The sequence below is a fragment of the Tachyglossus aculeatus genome, chromosome 19, assembly GCF_015852505.1.
Source record: "Tachyglossus aculeatus isolate mTacAcu1 chromosome 19, mTacAcu1.pri, whole genome shotgun sequence".
NCBI classification, from domain to species: Eukaryota; Metazoa; Chordata; class Mammalia; order Monotremata; family Tachyglossidae; genus Tachyglossus; species Tachyglossus aculeatus.
This window is the reverse complement of record NC_052084.1, coordinates 15,486,428-15,506,394: the sequence shown is the minus strand read 5'-3', so window position 1 is coordinate 15,506,394 and position 19,967 is coordinate 15,486,428. Positions and strand designations below refer to the sequence as shown.

Genomic DNA, 19,967 nt, shown 5'->3' with positions numbered 1-19,967 from the left:
TGGAAAGAGCCCGGGCTTTGGAGTCCGAGGTCACGGGTTCAAATCCCGGCTCCGCCACTTGTCAGCTGTGTGACTTTGGGCAAGTCACTTCACTTCTCTGGGCCTCAGTTCCCTCATCTGGAAAATGGGGGTGAAAACTGTGAGTCCCCCATGGGGCAACCTGATCACCCTGTAACCTCCCCAGCGCTTAGAACAGTACTTTGCACATAGTAAGCGCTTAATAAATGCTAGTAGTAGTAGTAGTAGTAGTAGTAGTAGTAGTAGTAGTAGTAGTAGTAGTAGTAGTAGTAGTAGTATTTTCTGAGGTAACGTGGGTTGGGAAGCAGCGTGGCTCAGTGGGAAAGAGCCTGGGCTTTGGAGTCAGAGGTCATGGGTTCAAGTCCCGGCTCCGCCACTTGTCAGCTGTGGGACTTTGGGCAAGTCACTTCACTTCTCTGGGCCTCAGTTCCCTCATCCGTAAAATGGGGATGAAGACTGTGAGCCCCACGTGGGACAACCTGATCACCTTGTATTCCCCCCAGCGCTTAGAACAGTGCTTTGCACATAGTAAGCACTTAATAAATGCCATTAGTAGTAGTAGTAGTAGTAGTAGTAGTAGTAGTAGTAGTAGTAGTAGTAGTAGTATTTTCTGAGGTAACGTGGGTTGGGAAGCAGCGTGGCTCAGTGGGAAAGAGCCCAGGCTTTGGAGTCAGAGGTCATGGGTTCAAGTCCCAGCTCCGCCACTTGTCAGCTGTGTGACTTTGGGCAAGTCACTTCACTTCTCTGGGCCTCAGTTCCCTCATCTGTAAACTGGGGATGAAGACTGTGAGCCCCACGTGGGACAACCTAATCACCTTGTATTCCCCCCAGCGCTTAGAACAGTGCTTTGCACATAGTAAGCAATTAATAAATGTTATTATAATTATTATTATTATTATTATTATTATTATTATTATTGGGAGGGCCGGCAAGATGGCGGCCGCGCGACTTCCGGTGGGCGCCTCAAGGCAGGGAAGGGGGGACCGGAAGTGAAGGGGAAGGCGGAGCTGCAAGATGGCGGCGGTGGCCTTGGGCCTGCTTTGGGGTTGGGGTCGACTGCTGCGGCGCTCCCTGCTGGGCCCGGCCCCGGCCCGCGGCCTGAGGGAAGGTGAGTGACGGGCCGGACCGGGGAGACACACAGACCACCGGCCACCGCCCCGGGGACCGGCCTGACCCCCTCACCAACATGGCGACGGTGATGCCAATCATCATGGTATGTGTCAAGCGCTTACTATGTGCCAAGCACTGTTCTAAGCGCTGGGGACGATACCAGGTGGTCAGGTTGGCCCGCGGGGGGCTCACAGTCTTCATCCCCACTTTAATAATGGTAGTAATAATGATGGGATTTGTTAAGCACTTATTCTGTGCCAAGCACTAAGCGCTGGGGAGGATACCAGGTGGTCAGGTTGGCCCACGTGGGGCTCACAGTCTTCATCCCCACTTTAATAATAGTAATGGTGGTATATGCTAAGCGCTTACTATGTGCCAAGCACTGTTGTAAGCTCTGGGGAGGATACCAGGTGGTCAGGTTGGCCCACGTGGGGCTCACAGTCTTCATCCCCACTTTAATAATAATAATAATAATAATAATAATAATGGTATTTGTTAAGCGCTTACTCTGTGGAAAGCCCTGTACTAAGCGCTGGGGAGGATGTAAGGTGGTCAGATTGGCCCACGTGGGGCTCACAGTCTTCATCCCCACTTTAGTAATAATAATAAAGATGGTATTTGTTAAGCACTTACTATGTGCCAAGCACTGTTGTAAGCGCTGGGGAGGATACCAGGTGATCAGGTTGGCCCACGGGGGGCTCACAGTCTTCATCCCCACTTTAATGATAATAATGATGGTATTTGTTCAGCACTTATTGAGTGCCAAGCGCGGGGGAGGATACCAGGTGGTCAGGTTGGCCCGCATGGGACTCACAGTCATCATCCCTACTTTAGTAATAATAATAATGATGGTATTTGTTAAGCACTTACTATGTGCCAAGCACTGTTGTAAGCGCTGGGGAGGATACCAGGTGGTCAGGTTGGCCCACGGGGGGGTCACAGTCTTCATCCCCACTTTAATAATAATAGTAATAATGATGGTATTTGTTAAGCGCTTACTCTGTGCCAAGCACTGTTCTAAGCGCTGGGGACGATACCAGGTGGTCAGGTTGGCCCATGGGGGGCCCACAGTCTTCATCCCCACTTTTATAATAATAATGATGGTATTTGTTCAGCAATTATTCAGTGCCAAGCATGGGGGAGGATACCAGGTGGTCAGGTTGGCCCACGTGGGGCTCACAGTCTTCATCTCCACTTTAATAATAATAATGATGGTATTTGTTAAGCGCTTACTATGTGCCAAGCACTGTTCTAAGCGCTGGGGAGGATACCAGGTGGTCAGGTTGGCCCACCGGGGGCTCACAGTCTTCATCCCCACTTTAATAATAATAGTAATAATGATGGTATTTGTTAAGCACTTATTCTGTGCTAAGCGCGGGGGAGGATACCAGGTGGTCAGGTTGGCCCACGTGGGGCTCACAGTCATCATCCCCACTTTAGTAATAATAATAATGATGGTATTTGTTCAGCACTTACTATGTGCCAAGCACTGTTGTAAGCGCTGGGGAGGATGCCAGGTGATCAGGTTGGCCCACGTGGGGCTCACAGGCTTCATCCCCACTTTAATACTAATAATGATGGTATTTGTTCAGCACTTATTGAGTGCCAAGCGCTGGGGAGGATACCAGGTGGTCAGGTTGGCCCACGTGGGGCTCACAGGCTTCATCCCCACTTTAATAATAATAACGATGGTATTTGTTTAGCACTTACTGTGTGCCAAGTACTGTTCTAAGTGCTGGGGAGGATACCAGGTGGTCAGGTTGGCCCACGTGGGGCTCACAGTCTTCATCCCCACTTTAATAATAATAATGATGATGATGGTATTTGTTAAGCGCTTACTCGGTGGAAAACACTGTTCTAAGCGCTGGGGAGGATGTAAGGTGGTCAGGTTGGCCCACGGGGGGCTCAAAGTCTTCATCCCCACTTTAATAATAATAATGATGGTATTTGTTCAGCACTTACTCAGTGCCAAGCGCGGGGGTGGATACCAGGTGGTCAGGTTGGCCCACGTGGAGCTCAGTCTTCATCCCCACTTTAATAATAATAGTAATAATGATGGTATTTGTTAAGCACTTTCTCTGTGCAAAGCACTGTTCTAAGCGCTGGGGAGGCTACCAGGAGGTCAGGTTGGCCCACGTGGGGCTCACAGTCTTAATCCTCACTTTAATGATAATAATGATGGTATTTGTTCAGCACTTATTCTGTGCCAAGCACTGAGCGCTGGGGAGGATACCAGGTGGTCAGGTTGGCCCACGTGGGGCTCATAGTCTTAATCCCCACTTTAATATTAATAATGGTGGTATTTGTTCATTCAATCGTATTTATTGAGCGCTTACTGTGCGCAGAGCACTGGACTAAGCACTTGGGAAGTCCAAGTTGGCAACATATAGAGACGGTCCCTACCCAACAGTGGGCTCACAGTCTAGAAGGGGGAGACAGACAACAAAACATATTAACAAAATAAATAGAATAAATATGTACAAATAAGTGCTTACTCTGTGGAAAGCCCTGTTCTAAGCGCTGGGGAGGATACCAGGTGGTCAGGTTGGCCCACGGGGGGCCCACAGTCTTCATCCCCACTTTAATAATAATAATAATGATGGTATTTGTTAAGCGCTTACTCTGTGGAAAGCACTGTTCTAAGCGCTGGGGACGATACCAGGTGGTCAGGTTGTCCCACGTGGGGCTCACAGTCTTCATCCCCACTTTAATAATAATAATAACGATGGTATTTGTTAAGCGCTTACTCTGTGGAAAGCACTGTTCCAAGCACTGGGGAGGATACCAGGTGGTCAGATTGGCCCACGTGGGGCTCAGTCTTCATCCCCACTTTAATAATAATAATGATGGTATTTGTTAAGTGCTTACTATGTGCCAAGCACTGTTCTAAGCACTGGGGAGGATACCAGGTGGTCAGGTTGGCCTACATGGGGCTCACAGTCTTCATCCCCACTTTAATAATGATAATGATGGTATTTGTTCAGCACTTATTCTGTGCCAAGCACTGAGCGCAGAGGAGTATACCACGTGGTCAGGTTGGCCCACGTGGGGCTCACAGTCTTAATACCCACTTTAATATTAATAATGGTGGTATTTGTTAAGCGCTTACTGTGTGCCAAGTACTGTTCTAAGCGCTGGGGAGGATACCAGGTGGTCAGGTTGGTCCACGTGGGGCTCACAGTCTTAATCCCCACTTTAATAATAATAATGGTGGTATTTGTTAAGTGCTTACTCTGTGCCAAGCACTGTTCTAAGCACTGGGGAGGATACCAGGTGATCAGGTTGTCCCACGTGGGGCTCACAGTCTTAATCCCCACTTTAATATTGATAATAATGATGGTGTTAAGCTTTTACTATGTGCCAAGCACTGTTCTAAGCGCTGGGGAGGATACCAGGTGGTCAGGTTGGCCCACGTGGGGCTCACAGTCTTCATCCCCACTTTAATAATAATAATGATGGTATTTGTTAAGCGCTTACTCTGTGCCAAGCACTAAGCGCTGGGGAGGATACCAGGTGGTCAGGTTGGCCCACGTGGGGCTCACAGTCTTAATCCCCACTTGAATAATAATAATAATGATGGTATTTGTTCATTCATTCATTCAGTCGTATTTAGTGAGCGCTTCTTGTGTGCGGAGCACTGGACTAAGCGCTTGGGAAGTACAAGTTGGCAACATAGAGAGACGGTCCCTACCCAACAGCGGGCTCGCAGTCGAGATTAGAGCCCACGCTGTCCGACTCTCAAGCCCGGGCTCTTGCCACCGAGCCACGCTGCTTCTCCGTGGTTGGCACAGAGTGCCTGGCCAACGTGCCAGCCATGCTTGGCACGTCGTACGCGCTTCACAAATACGACAATTATTACTGCCTTGTGTCTACCAGAATGATTCCTGATGGAGAGCGGAGCGTTGGGGGAGAGATGTGACCCTGGTGTCGCTGTGGGTCGGAAAAGACTCGGCGACACAAGACAAGACACCCCAGCGCTTAGAACAGAGCTTGGCACACAGTAAGTGCGTAACCAGTACCCTCATCATTATTATTGTATACAATCAATCAATCAATCGTATTTATTGAGTGCTTACTGTGTGCAGAGCACTGTACTAAGCGCTTGGGAAGTACAAGTTGGCAACATACACTAATCAGGTTGGACGCAATCCCTGCCCCTCATGGGGCTCACCCCCTTAATCCCCATTTTACAGAGGGGGGAACTGAGGCCAAGAGAAGTTCATGCATTCAGTCGTATTTATTGAGCGCTCACTGTGTGCCAAGCACTATACTAAGTGCTCGGTGGAAGCAGCGTGGCTCCGTGGAAAGAGCCCGGGCTTGGGAATCAGAGGTCGTGGGTTCTAATCCCGGCTCCGCCGCTTGTCAGCTGTGTGACTTTGGGCAAGCCGCTTCACTTCTCTGGGCCTCAGTTGCCTCATCTGTAAAATGGAGATTAAGACTGCGAGCCCCACGTGGGACGACCCGATTACCTTATATCTACCCCAGCGCTTAAAACAGTGCCGGGCATGTAGTTAGCGCTTAACAAATACGATTATTACATTCCTGCCCACAACAGGCTCACAGTCTAGAGGGGGAGACAAACATTAATGTAAGTAAATAAATAAATAGATAATAGATATAGGTAATCCAGCAGATAAGTGGTGGAGGCAGGAATAGAACCCAGGTACTTCTGACTCCCATTCATTCAATCGTATTTATTGAGCGCTTACTGTGTGCAGAGCACTGTACTAAGCGCTTGGGAAGTACAAGTTGGCAACATATAGAGACGGCCCCTACCCAACAACGGGCTCACTGTCTGTGCTCTAGGCCACGCCCCTTCAAATCAATCAATCAATCAATCGTATTTATTGAGCGCTTACTGTGTGCAGAGCACTGTACTGAGCGCTTGGGAAGTACAAGTTAACTTATATCTCTGGAAATATTAAACAACAGTGTAGCCACGTGTCTCTTGAAAAATCCTTCGAATGCACTCTTGTCTGGAGAGGAGGAAATAAGTGGACGCCATTCCCTAGCCTCCCTCCTCTTGTGTTTAAATCCCTAAAAACTTTTCTTCCCCGAGACAGCGGGGCACTCGGAAATCCTCATTCCGCTCTGTTGAAGAAGCTAAAGTATATCTGAAAAATAAATAATACTAATAGTGGTATTCGTTAAGCACTGACTGTGTGTGTCATACACTGTTCTAAGCACTGGAGATCGTCAGGACTGACAGAATCCCAATCCCAAAAAAGGGCTCACAGTAGGAGGAAGGATGGATAGCGAATCCCCGTTTTCCAGAGAAGGAAACAGGCACAGAGAAGTTAAGTGACTTGCCCAAGGTCACACAGTTGGCAAGTGACAGAGCCCGGATCGGAACCCAGGTCCTCCGACTCCCACATCTTCGCTCTTCCCAGTAGGCCATGCCGCTTCTCAGACGTCAAGCACCTTTTTTTTATAGTGATACTTGTTAAGCGCTGACCGGGTGCCGAGCACTATACTAAACGCCGAGGTAGATACAAGACAGCTCCCGTGGGGTAACACAGTCGTAATCCCCGTTTTACAGACGAGGGAACTGAGGCACAGAGGAGTCCACGCGGCTCAGTGGAAAGAGCCCGGGCTTTGGAGTCGGAGGTCATGGGTTCAAATCCCAGCTCCGCCAGTTGTCAGCTGGGTGACTTTGGGCAAGTCACTTCACTTCTCTGTGCCTGTTACCTCATCTGGAAAATGGGGATTAAGACCGTGAGCCCCCCGCCGTGGGACAGCCTGATCACCTTGCAACCTCCCCAGCGCTTAGAACAGTGCTGTGCACAGAGTAAGTGCTTAATAAATGCCGTCGTTATTAAGTGAAGAGACTTGCCCAGAGGACAAGTGGTGGAGCCAGGATTCGAACCCAGGCCCCCTGACTCCCACGGCGCATGCTGTTTTCACTGGGCGGATGGGCCGCCCTCCAAGCTCCAACTCGCGTCTCCTGTCCTACGTTTGGTCCAAGAGCCAGGGCTAATCCGTCCCCTGGGTTAATTACACTTTCAATCAATCAATCAGTCGTATTTATTGAGAGCTTACTGTGTGCAGAGCACTGTACTAAGCGCTTGGGAAGTACAAGTTGGCAACATATAGAGACAGCCCTGCTGGGAGCCCCCGTTTTCTTCTCTCTCTCGCTCCCATGTCACCCTGCCTTGCCCCCTTTATCCGTGCCCCCTCCCAGCCCCTCAGCATTTATGTCCAGAGTTATCATTTAATCGTTTATATCAGTGTCCTTCTCCGCGGTTAGACCGTAAGCTCGTTGCGGAAGGAAGCGCACACAGGAAGCGCCCAATAAGTAGGTTGACTGACTGACCAGAAGGAAGTGCACACAGGAAGCGCCCAATAAGTAGATTGACTGACCAACCGCCCGCTTCAACCACCCAACAAGCCCTAGCTGGGCGCGGAGGCAGGGAGACTGTAATAATCAATCAATCAATCGTATTTATTGAGCGCTTACTGTGCGCAGAGCACTGTACTAAGCGCTTGGGAAGTGCAAGTTGAAAGCAGGGCTCCCGGTTGCGCTTTTTTTGGGGGGGTCAGACGGTTTCCACCTGAGCCCCGTCACTCCCATTCATTCATTCAATTGTATTTATTGAGCGCTTACTGTGTGCAGGGCACTGTACTAAGCACTCAGGAAGTAAATATGTATATATGTTTGTACGTATTTATTACTCTATTTTATTTGTACATATTGATTCTATTTATTTTATTTTGTTAATATGTTTTGTACAGTCTTCCCAATCGCCCCGTGGGTTTTCCCCCCACCTCTCTGGCTTCCCGTCTTTTCCCCCCGTCTCCTTCCCCAGCCAGAAGACATAGCTTGCTTTCTTTCTTCTTAATTTTTTAAATAATGGTATTGTAAAGTGCTTAGCGTGTGCCAGGGACAGATACAAGATAATCAGGTCGGACACAGTCCGTGTTGCATATAATAATAATAATAATAATGATTATTATTATTATTATTATTGTGTTATTATATGTTATATGTTATTGTAACAGATACAAGATAATCAGGTCGGACATAGTCTGTGTTGCATATGATAATAATAATATATTATTGTTATATTATTAATCATATCTCTATAATTAAAGATATATTATATCTTATTATCTCTTTATATAATATAATTATATATTATATATTATATATTATAATATGTTATTATATAATAACGTATTATATGTGATATTATATAATTATAATATTATATCTTATTATATATCAGTATTATATCTCATCCCCCTCTCCATCCCCCCATCTTACCTCCTTCCCTTCCCCACAGCACCTGTATATATGTATATATGTTTGTACATATTTATTACTCTATTTATTTTACTTGTACATGTCTATTCTATTTATTGTATTTTGTTAGCATGTTTGGTTTTGTTCTCTGTCTCCCCCTTTTAGACTGTGAGCCCGCTGTTGGGTAGGGACTGTCTCTATATGTTGCCAACTTGGACTTCCCAAGCGCTTAGTACAGTGCTCTGCACACAGTAAGCGCTCAATAAATACGATTGATTGATTGATATCGATTATTATGCTAATAATTATAATAATTATTATTATTATATAATATGATTTATAGTTATTATTATTATTATATGCAACACGGGCTGTGTCCGACCTGCTTATCTTGTATCTGTCCCTGGCACACACTAAGCACTTAATATCATTATTTAAAAAATAAATAAGAAAAATAATAATAATAATGATGGCGTTTCTTAAGCGCTTATTGTGTGCAAAACACTGTACTAAGCGCTGGGGAGGTTACAAGGTGATCAGGTTGTCCAGACTAAGCCCTTATTTCCTCTTCTCCTACTCCCTTCTGTGTCGCCCCGGCGCTTGGATTTGCTCATTCAACCCCCCAGCACTCATCCCCTATCCGTAATGTATTTATATTCACGTCTGCTAATATTTATAATCTAATTGTATTCATTAATTATAATAATTATTTATATTAGCGTTTCCCCTTCTAGACCGCAAGAATGTGTCTGCCAACTCTGTTACATTGTCCTCTCCCAAGTGCTTAGTACAGTGCTCTGCACACAGTAAGCGTTCAGTAAATATTACTGGTTGATTGATCAGCCCCCATTTTACAGATGAGGTCACTGAGGCCCGGAGAAGGGAAGTGACTTGCCCAGGATCAGCCAGCAGACAAGTGGCGGGGCCGGGATTAGAACAGAGCTTGACACCTAACCAGTGTTTGTTTCATTCAGTCGTATTTATTGAGTGCCTACTGTGTGCCGAGCACGGTACTGAACGCTTGGGAAGTACAAGTGCGGAGAAGCAGCGTGGCTCGGTGGAAAGAGCCCGGGCTTTGGAGTCAGAGGTCATGGGTTCGAATCCCGGCTCTGCCAGTTGTCGGCTGTGTGACTTCGGGCAAGTCACTTCACTTCTCTGCGCCTCAGTTCCCTCATCTGTAAAATGGGGATTTAAGATGGCGAGCCCGTTGTGGGACAACCAGATCGCCTGGTAACCTCCCCAGCGCTTAGAACAGTGCTTTGCACATAGTAAGCGCTTAATCAATGCCCTCATTATTATTACAGATCGGCAACAGATATCAGCAACAACCACTCAGCACCTCCTCTCCCGTGCCCTCACTCCTCCTGGTTTGACGGTCTTCTCCGCCTGAAAAGGCGAGGGGGGTCACTGTGGCCACGGAGTCCGGGCTTTGATGTCCTCCCCAGGGGCAGCGGGATAATAATAATGATAGTATTTGTTAAGCGCTTACTACACTGCTCTAAGCACTGCGGGTTGGGTGTGAGGCCGTGCCGGTGGTGTTTGTCATTAGAGCTGTTTACTTCGTCGTCCAGGGTCTGCAGAGAGGAGGGGAGCGTATGTCCTTCCAGCTTCTGGTTCCCCCTGCGCGGCTCCGGCCGGGCGGGACCAGACACGAACCTTCCCAACTTCCCGCTTCCCGCCGCGGTTCTGGGAAACCGGATTCCCAGTATTCCCAACCCAGCTGCTGTCCGCTGACGGGGCCCCAGGCCTTTCCCCGGCCAAGTTTGCCTGACTTGCAGGTGTCGAGTTTGCACGGGCTGGGTGGGTCGGGGCGGAGGGAGGCCCGGTCCCTGGCGAGGCTGGGGCGGACCCCTCCTTACCAGCACGCTGAACTTTCACCTTTCCCACCAACTCTGGCCCAGAGGATTGAGCGCCAGCTTGGGCGTCAGAAGGACCTGGGTTCTAATCCCGGCCCCACCGCTTGCCCGCTGTGCAACCATGGGCGAGTCACTTCGCTTTTCTGGGCCTCATCTATCAAATGGGGATTACGAGCGGGAGCCCCACGTGGGACGGGGACCGCGTCCAATCCGACTTGCTTGTATTATAATAATAATAATAATGGCATTTATTAAGCGCTTACCACGTGCAAAGGACCGTTCTGCGTCCAATCCGACTTGCTTGTATAATAATAATGGCATTTATTAAGCGCTTACTATGTGCCAGGCAATGTTCTAAGCGCTGGGGAGATGACAAAGTGATCAGGTTGTCCCACGTGGGGCTCCCAATCTTCATCCCCATTTTCCAGATGTGGGAACTGAGGCCCGGAGAAGTGAAGTGACTTGCCCAAAGTCACACAGCTGACAAGTGGCGGAGCCGGCATTTGAACCCATGACCTCCGACTCCAAAGCCCGGGCTCTTCCCATTGAGCCACGCTGCTTCTCTAGATACAAGCTAATCAGGTTGGACACAGTCCCTGTCCCACACGGAGCTCACAGTCTCAGCCCCCATTTTAGTAAGGGAACTGAGGCCCAGAGAAGGGATGTGACTTGCCCAGGGTCTCACAGCGGACGAGTCGGGATTAGAATCCAGGTCCTTCCGACTGCCAGGCCTGTGGGGGAAGGGGGAATGGCCGGGGGACCGAACGGGGCTGGGAAGGGGCCACCTGCGGTACAGCCATCGTGTTCCCTCAAGTTTTCCCACGGGCCAGAAACGGCTCCCTTCCAAAGGAGGGGAAGCAGCTGGGAAGTTGAGGGACAACCCACACTGAGCCCCCTCCTTCCTCTCCCTCTCCATCCCCCCCGCCTTACCTCCTTCCCTTCCCCACAGCACCGGGATAGATGTTTGTACGGATTTATTACTCTATTTTACTTGTACATATCTATTGTATCGATTTCATTTTGTTAATATGTTTTGTTGTCTGTCTCCCCCTTCTAGACTGTGAGCCCGCTGTTGGGTAGGGACCGTCGCTAGATGTTGCCAACTTGGAGTTGCCAACTTGGACTTCCCAAGCGCTTAGGCCAGTGTTCTGCACACGGGAAGCGCCCAATAAATACGATTGATTGATTGATTGATTGACAGCCCATCTCCACCTGGCTGGCCAAGCGAGCCGGCCCGGGGCTGCCGGGGCATCCTGGCCCCCGCAGAGCCCAGGCCTGAACCCCTCCCCTCGCCCCCTCCCCTACTAGGCTGAACATCCTGCTTGCTATGGGCACCGGGTGACTGTCGGAGCAACTGTGTGGACGCCCAAATCGACCGGGGTGGAGTCCTGGGACCCCAGAGGTTCGGCTCAGAGGAGCCTAGGTGAGGGTGGGAGCGGGGGCTCTAAGTGGCCAGGCGTCCTCTTTATCTGAAGCTCGTGGTCTTCCGCTTGTTTTTCCCCTCACAAGCCGGCGAGGGATGAGGGGAGGGCTGCCGTGTCAGTCAGTCCTACTTACTGAACACTTCCCGTATGCAAAGCATTCATTCAGTCGTATTTATTGAGCGCTTACCGTGTGCAGAGCGCTTGGGAAGTCCAAGTTGGTGACATATAGAGACGGTCCCTACCCAACAGTGGGCTCACAGTCTAGAAGGGGGAGACAGACAACAAAACATATTAACAAAATGAAATCAATAGAATAGATATGTACAAGTAAAATAGAGTAATAAATCCGTAGAAACGTCTAGAAGCACTGTACTGATCACTCAGGAGAGTACGGTACAACAGTTTAATAGACACATTCCCTGCCCACCGCGAGCTTACGGTCTAGAGGAGGGGAAAGAGTCCCGGGCTCCGGCCCCGGCTAGCAGGTTGGACGGTTCCCCCTCCTTCGGCCACCGAATCCCACTTTCCCCACTGGAGGAGAGCGGAGAACGTGGAAGAGGGTTGGCGGGCCTTTCGGCGGGCTTATGGAAAGGGATCTATTTAGGGAGGAATGTGCCGAGACCCTTTAACCCCTGTGAGGAGGACAAGGCGCCACCCTGTTCCCCGGGGTCCCGCTCAGGAGACTTGGCAAAGCCAGGCCACCCCCGGCAGCTTTTTTTTATTTCAGGGTTTCCCTAGGTGGGCCCTCTGAGGGCCTGGGTCCCCGGACTCGGCCCACCCTACGCGCCGAACCCGAGGGAATCGGAAAACTCGCCCCGTTCCCTATTGAGTGGTTGACTTCTCTCTCTCTCCCCCGCCCCTCTGTCTCCGCAGTGGTGGAGTTTCAAGAAGGGAAGACGACTATAGTAAGTATCATTAGCGGGGGCGGCTGGTAACTCCTGGGCAGCCATTTCTCCGTCGGGAGGAAACCCTCACCGGCCCCCGGAAAAATCCCAGGGCCTCCGTCTTTCCCACGGCCGTCGTGGCTGGATTAATCGCGAATCTGCCCCGGGACCGGCCGTGTTACTTAGTCCCGGCCCGCGTTTATCTAGCTCCCCTGATCAAGGTGTGCGATGGGGCCAAGATACCGAACAGGCCTGGAGTCCCCATTTTCCATCCCCCCCGCAGCTGACAGCCCGATTCTGAAAATGGGCCCAGTGATGCCAGGGCACCGGACCCGAAGGAGCACGTCCCAAGTCCTAGGTTCGGTCAGTCATATGTACTGAGCACTTATCGTGTGCGGAGCACTGTACTGAGTGCTTGGGGGGGTACAGTATAATAAACAGACACATTCGCTGCCCACAGTGAGCTTAGAGTCTGGGGTGGTTGGGGGCTGGGAGGAGTTTCTGTCCAGTGATGCCCCGAATACTTCCACCCCGCGTTGCCTCCAGCCCGAGCCAGCGGGTATTGAATCTGGTACTGTATTAGACGGCCCGCTCACCGCTCTCCTTTACCGCTTCCCAGATTGAAGGCCGAATCACGGAGACGGCCAAGCCCATACCGGAACCCCCCAACCCCTCCGGCCAGTGCCCCATCTGCCGCTGGAACCTGAAGCACAAGTACAACTATGAGGTGAGCGCCACTCCCGGACGCCCGTCGGGCCGTGCCCGGGAGACTCTTGCCGCCTGCCGGCCTTTGGGTCCGGCCTCCTCGCTCTTGCCAAATCCACCGAGTCCCCGACAAAAGCTCGGAATGGTCGCCAGTACCAGACTGGGAATCCAGTCCCGAAAAGCAGCGAGGCTCGGTGGATAGGAGCCCGGACCCGGGACCCGGTTTCGTGGGCTCCTCACGGACGGGAACCAAACCTTCTACTTCCTCTGGGTTCTTTCAAGTGGTACTTAAGCGCTCAGTACGTTTCAGGCACTGTACTAAGTGCTGGGGAGGAGTTAAGCAAATTGGGCGCCCAACGAAGCGCCCCATCCGTTGCTCACAGTGCTCGTTAAACATCGACACGCGTTGCTGAGTATTAATGACGGGTGGGCCTCGCACCTCGCCATAGGTAGCAACGCGGCCCTCCCTTCCCCGACCTTCCGCCTCCCCCCTTTTCCAGGAAATGGACAGTCTGTTCCCAGGGTTTGTTTATCCAGCGGGAGAAATCCAATCCTCCGAGGGAAAGGCCGAGCTTGTTTTGCCTCTCGCCCCTTCCGCTCCGAGCGGCACGGGCAGGAGCCGCCCAAAGCCGTCGGCTCGCTTGGCAGCAGGCGCGGGTTTCGGGCGGGGGTGTGGGGAGGGGAAGGCCGCGGCTGGGACTTTTCAGCCCCGGATTAATTCAATCCAAGTTGTTTTCATCAAAAGCTGCAGATTAACGGCGGAGGGGGCGGAAATCGGGGGTCGGTGTCTCCCGGGAACCAGCCGGCGAGTGGAGCCAATCCTGCTCCGCAGCTTGGCTCTCACCCGTGTAGGGAACTGGTTCATTCCCTGGGACATGGACGGAGGGCCTGCAGCTGGGAGGTCGGGGGCTTCAGTTTTCACTCATTCATTCACTGTCATATTTATTGAGCACTCACTGTATGTGGAGCACTATACTCAGCGATTGAGAGAGTACACTTAAAAAATAAATAATAATGGCATCTGTTAAGCACTTACTATGTGCAAAGCACTGTTCTAAGCACTTGGGGATACAAGGTAATTGTTGTCCCATGTGGGGCTCACAGTCTTAATCCCCATTTTACAGATAATATAATAATGGCATTTATTAAGCACTTATGTGTAAAGCACTGTTCTAAGTGCTGGGGAGCTTACAAGGTGAGCAGGTTGTCCCAAGAGGGGGCACACAGTCTTAATCCCCATTTTACAGATAATATAATAATGGCATTTATTAAGCACTTATGTGTAAAGCACTGTTCTAAGTGCTGGGGAGCTTACAAGGTGAGCAGGTTGTCCCAAGGGGAGCGCACAGTCTTAATCCCCATTTTACAGATGATAATAATAATAATGGCATTTATTAATAGTAATAATAATGATGGCATTTATTAAGCGCTTACTATGTGCAAAGCACTGTTCTAAGCGCTGGGGAATTTACAAGGTGATCAGGTTGTCCCACGTGGGGCTCAGACTTAATCCCCATTTTACAGAGGAGGGTAACTGAGGCCCAGGGAAGTGAAGTGACTTGCCCAAAGTCACACAGCTGCCAAGTGGCAGAGCCAGGATTTGAACCGGTGACCTCTGACTTCAAAGCCCGGGCTCTTTCTGCTGAGCCACGCTGCTTTCCTGTTTTAAGCGCTTACTCCGTGCAAAGCACTGTTCTAAGCGCTGGGGAGCTTACAAGGTGAGCAGGTTGTCCCGGGGGGGTGCACAGTCTTAATCCCCATTTTCCAGATGAAGGAACTGAGGCACAGCAAAGTTAAGTGACTTGCCCAAAGTCACACAGCTGACAGTCGGCAGAGCTGGGATTTGAACCCCTGACCTCTGACTCCAAAGCCCGGGCTCTTTCCACTGAGCCACGATGAGGTAACTGAGGCTAGAGAAGTCAAGTGACTTGCCCAGGGTCCCACAGCAGACATGTGGCGGAGCCGGGATTCGGACCCGTGACATCTGACTCCCAAGCCCGGGCTCTTTCCACCGAGCCACGCTGCTTCTCACTAGGACAGTCAACAAATTCCCTGCCCACAACGAGCTTCCAGTCTTGAGAGCTTATAGTCCAACTCCTCGTCGGGCTCCCGTTCCCTGTCCCTCCTGAGTCGGCCCCGGAGACCCGGCCCGGCCATTCTTGGGATTGGGAAGGGTGATTGACGGCAGAGAGCCTAGGAGATGCCGGTTTCCTGTCCCGGACTGCGGGCAAGTGGCATTTTGACCACCGAGATTCGTCCCTCCAAAGGCAGGCGTGGTGCCCGCTGTCCGGGCAGAGCACGAGGCTTCTCTCTGGCCCGCCCGGCTGCGGGGAGGGGGCTGCAAAACCTTCCTCCCGCCAAGCTTTCGGGCATCGCTTCGTCCCGAGGCCAGAATCAGCCTCGAGGGTGGGCGCCCTTCTTGTCCGTGGCCTCGAAGTAGCACTGGTACCAGCAGCAGCGGGAAACTGAGGCTGGGAATCTCTTGTGGGACAGGGAGTACTGCTCAACCTGATGATCTTCTCTCTTCCCCAGCTCTTAGTACGGTGCCAGGCTCAAACACAAATACAAAGTAGTCCCAGGAGTGGTTGTAGCAGCAGCAGCATTCGCTGAGGGCCCTGCAACTGGGGAAGATCAGCGGGGGCCGGTGGGAGCCCGACGGCCCACTCCGGCCCCGGGAAGACGGTGGGTCGACTCCGATCTCACCTTCCCCCTCTCCCCTCCCTCCACAGGACGTCCTGCTGCTGAGTCAGTTCATCCGCCCTCACGGAGGGATGCTACCTCGGAAGATGACCGGCCTCTGTCAGGAGGAGCACCGCAAGATTGAGGAGTGCGTGAAGATGGCCCATCGGGCAGGTAGCCAGGGGTGCCGTTGGGGGCCGGGCCGGATCCCCTCCATCCTCCAGCGCCGCTACCCCTGAAGGCCCAAGCGCGGCTGGCCGGGAGAGCGGTTGGTTCCCCGTAAGGAGGGTGGGAGGTGGCTCAGGTGGTCTTGAGGCATGGCGGAGGGGCAAAGGGCCCTTCCCCCACTAACCCTTCCTTCCCTCCACCCTCCAGGTCTGCTGCCAAATCACAGGCCTAAGCTGCCCGAAGGGTTCGTACCCAAGAGCAAACCCCAACTCAATCGGTGAGTGAGCTAGGACGCCGTCCTGACGGATTTATTCCCGAGAGGTAGAAGCCGTAGCTATATTTAAGTGCTTACTATGTGCCAGGTACTGTTCTAGGAAGTGAAATGACTTGCCCATGGTCACATAGCAGACACGTGGCGGAGCGGGGATTAGAATCCAGATCCTTCTGATGCCCAGGCTGTAGCCACTAGGCCTCGCCGCCCCGAGCGGGAAGCATTTGCTAAAGCCGAGGCGGGGATCGGGTGACTGGTGCCAACCCAGCCGGGCACAGGCCGCCTCTCTCCTCCTCCTCCTCCTTCCCTCCCGCTCCCCGTCCCACCCCCACTCAGCTGCAGTTTACGTCAATCACCCTCCGTTCGCTCCCACGGGCCACGGATCCCGTGGCTCCCCTTCCTCGGGCCGGGCAGCGGGGGGTCGGGGGAAGCCAGGGCCCCCAGCTAGGCGAGGGGGCAGAGGGATGAGCCAAAGAAGACCTGTCACCTCTCGGGGTAGGATCGCGCCTCAGGAGCTGCTAATCCCCTGTTTATGACATCACCTCTGTTGCTATGGGGATGTCAAAGCAGTTTATGAACGTTTAACAAATATCCCTGCGCACTCCCAGCCCCGAGGTTACCAGAGGGCAGAGAGCAGCGGTGCCTGGGGAAGGAAGCCCGAGCCGTTGGGAGCCGGGGCTCCTGGGGAGCTGCAGAATGGGGGAAGGGGCCACGGCCTCTCGTGGGGCTATGGAAGCTGGCTGGATCCCTCCCCCAGATCCCGGGGATCCCGGCCCCCCAAGGAGGCTGTAGCCGGCCGCTGCCCGGTCGGGCCTGCCCCGGCAGGAGCCTGAAGGCATCCGAGCTGCGAGCCCTGGGGTCCGGCCCGGCAGAAAGGCGTCACTGCCCCGGGATTCCCCCGGCTCCCGGGAGTTTGTGGGGGTGTGGGGCGAGCACGCAGGAATGCAGGCCGGGTTCCCGGGAGCCATTGTCCCCGTACAGACCGCTCCGCCGTTGGTCCCTGGCCGACGCTCGCCTCTGGCCTTGATGCCGAGGCCTGGGCCTCCCACAGAGCCCCCAGTCTCGGGCAGGAGGAGGCTGCGGGTGGGTCAACCCTCTCTCCTCAAGGGCCGGCCCCCAAACCTGGCCTCCAAGGCCCGAGAAAAGGAGACGTTACCCCAGGTGGGCCGCTGCGGTCCACGGGGCGGCCACGGGAGAGGGCCGAGCCGAAGCCGACACCCTGGAGAGCCCGGGACGAAACAATCCTCAGACCCAGCAAGACCAGAGGTGACCAGACGTCACAAGGGTCAGTCTCTGAGCTCTGGCCTCATCTGCAGAGCTCCTGGACTCGACTAGAGCACAAATGGGGCTGGCTCGCTTCAGACCACCTGCCCACTTTTTCTCCGAGTCCCCAGTAAAGTGGACTAAACGCTAGAGCAGCAGCCTGACTTAGCGGATAGAGCAGGACCTAGGAGGCAGAAGGACCTGGGTTCAAATCCCGGCCCCGCCGCTTGTCTGCTGGGTGAACTTGGGCAACTCGCTTCTCTGGGCCTCAGTTACCTCATCTGTCAAATGGAGATGAAGACTGTGGGCCTTAAGATGTGGGACAGGGACTGCGTTCGACTCGGTTACCTCCGACCTACCCCCGCCATTAGTACAGTGCTTGGCCCATAGTAAGCACTTAAAAAATACCGCAATTATTGTTATTATTATTCCGTCTTTCCCTCTGATGCTGCCTCCGAGTGGGCCCCACTGGCCGAGAGAGGACTTCAGCAGGGCAGGCCTTCCTCTTCCTCCATCCATTGCCCCGCAGCTCTTCTACTGAGTCCCAGGGCTACTTTTCCAACAGGGAAAGTGGCCCTAGTTGGGAGAGGCAGCCCCTGCCGCCCTTGTCCAAAGAAAAGGCTATGTTAAATTTGCTTGCATCAAATAAGGTTAACTTATAAAGATAATAGAATCTGTCATCCCCTAGATTTCAATTAATTTGATTATGTTTTTAACATGCTTTGTTGACCGCTCACTCCGCAGAGCAGTTGTACATTGTTATTTAGACTGTGAGCCCACTGTTAGGTAGGGACTGTCTCTAGATGTTGCCAACTTGTACTTCCCAAGCACTTAGTCCAGTGCTCTGCACACAGTAAGCGCTCAGTAAATACGATTGATTGATTGATTGTCCTAAGGGGGGGTCCTAGGCCGCAGCAGATGGAGAGGGCAAGGCTCTCCTTGGCCGTCCGGCCCGGATCAGCCCGATCCAACTCGGGGGACTCCTCTGGCCCTGTGGAAGGGGCCATGGGGTCTAGAGCGAGGAAAGCTCGGTCGGGGGGAAAGGGGATTGCGTGGTTGGGCTGCGGCTCAGCCCCGGGGGAGGGGCGGGGAGAGGCCCGGCCTTTGCCCCCGCGGGGCCTTCGGGACAGATGACCGGGCCGGCCGGGCCCGGGGCCAAGTTCCATTTTGGATGGAGCCAGCCCCGGCCCTTCCCAGAAGGAGAGTGTGCAGGGACCCCCAGAGGAGGTCAAAGGGCTGAGCTCCACCCCCTCCGCTCCTGGGAACCGCTCCCCACCCCCTACCCCACCCGAAAGCTCTCATCATCCCTCCGCCCTGGAGCCGGGGGAGTGGGGTCCACCTCCACCGCGGCTCACGCAGCTGCCCTGGTGGCCCGAGCCAACTGAGGAAGGGAGGAAGGCTCGTGGCCAGCCACTTACCTCATCGGCCTCTCCCGGCGCGGCCACGACGAACCCACCGACGGCCACTTCCCTCTTTCCCCGGCCCGAGTGCGTACCGACGGCTCCAAAGGATCAAAGCAGAGGCCCACCCAGTCCCGGCTGGATTGCCCCCCAACTGGCCCCAGATTCCCAGCCGCCGGGGAAGCTGGAGCCGGGAGGTCTCCCGTCACAGTCCCGCCCTTCGTCCTGTCCTGTAGGTACCTGACCCGCTGGTCCAGCCGCTCCGTCAAGCCCATCTTCAAGAAGGGCCCCCGCTGGAACCGAGTGAAGATGGCCGTGGGTTCGCCCTTGCTCAGGGATAACGTCAACTACTCCGGGAAACCCCTGTTCTTCTACCAGTGACGCCCCCCGCCCCGCCTGCAACCTGGTCCAGGCCCCAGGGAGGAGGAAGATCCCACCCGGCGTGGCCGTGACGTAACTCGTTTGTCCTGGGTCGGGGGCCGGCAGCTGTCCGGGGAGGGTGAGCCGGCCGGCCCCGAGATTAGGGGACAGAAGTTTCACCCGAGGACTGTCATAAACCCCTCTCCTGTTCTCACTCCTCTGCCATGTGTGATCTCTCCCAGGGGTCAATCAATCAGTCGTATTCATTGAGCGCTTCCTGTGTGCAGAGCACTGTACTTAAGCGCTTGGGAAGTACAAGTTGGCAACATATAGAGACAGTCCCTACCCAACAGTGGGCTCACAGTGTGAAAGACTAAAAGGGTCCAGTCTAAAAGGGTCCAGTTTCAACCCCTTGGGCCGGGCTCAGGAGCCCCAGCTCGGGGATGAAACTTGGGATTTAACTCTCCCCTCTCTCGTCCTCTGTCCGTTCCCAGCAGGAGCGGAGGCCCGCGGAGCCACGCGACAGGTGCCCGCACCAGTGGTGGGGAGCGGGCCGGTGGGGTCTGCAGGCTCCGATCCGGGAGCG

The 19,967-nt window shown here is 53.1% G+C and overlaps 1 protein-coding gene across 3 annotated transcripts; it reads left to right on the top strand.

Moving 5' to 3' along the window:
• The first annotated feature begins 1,027 nt into the window (after nucleotides 1-1,027).
• On the top strand, nucleotides 1,028-19,601 carry MRPS18A (mitochondrial ribosomal protein S18A). Of its 3 annotated transcripts, none has more exons than XM_038761364.1 (7): nucleotides 1,047-1,126; nucleotides 5,005-5,128; nucleotides 12,525-12,556; nucleotides 13,155-13,262; nucleotides 15,970-16,093; nucleotides 16,295-16,364; nucleotides 19,258-19,601. In XM_038761364.1, coding segments are annotated over exons 2-7 (480 nt in total). In that variant the 5' UTR covers nucleotides 1,047-1,126; nucleotides 5,005-5,127; the 3' UTR covers nucleotides 19,403-19,601. The 3 variants fall into 3 exon arrangements, with proteins under 3 accessions (XP_038617291.1, XP_038617292.1, XP_038617293.1); XM_038761365.1 differs by having other exon boundaries at nucleotides 5,005-5,132; XM_038761363.1 differs by lacking the exon at nucleotides 5,005-5,128 and having other exon boundaries at nucleotides 1,028-1,126.
• Nucleotides 19,602-19,967: the final 366 nt, after the last annotated feature.

Bases quoted from the DNA above. Each gene is read 5' to 3' on its own strand.
- MRPS18A (XM_038761363.1), top strand. From the start codon at position 1,033: ATGGCGGCGGTGGCCTTGGGCCTGCTTTGGGGTTGGGGTCGACTGCTG. The intron at 12,557-13,154 runs GTAAGTATCATT...ACCGCTTCCCAG, and splicing joins AAGAAGGGAAGACGACTATA to ATTGAAGGCCGAATCACGGA. The intron at 13,263-15,969 runs GTGAGCGCCACT...CTCCCTCCACAG, and splicing joins AGCACAAGTACAACTATGAG to GACGTCCTGCTGCTGAGTCA.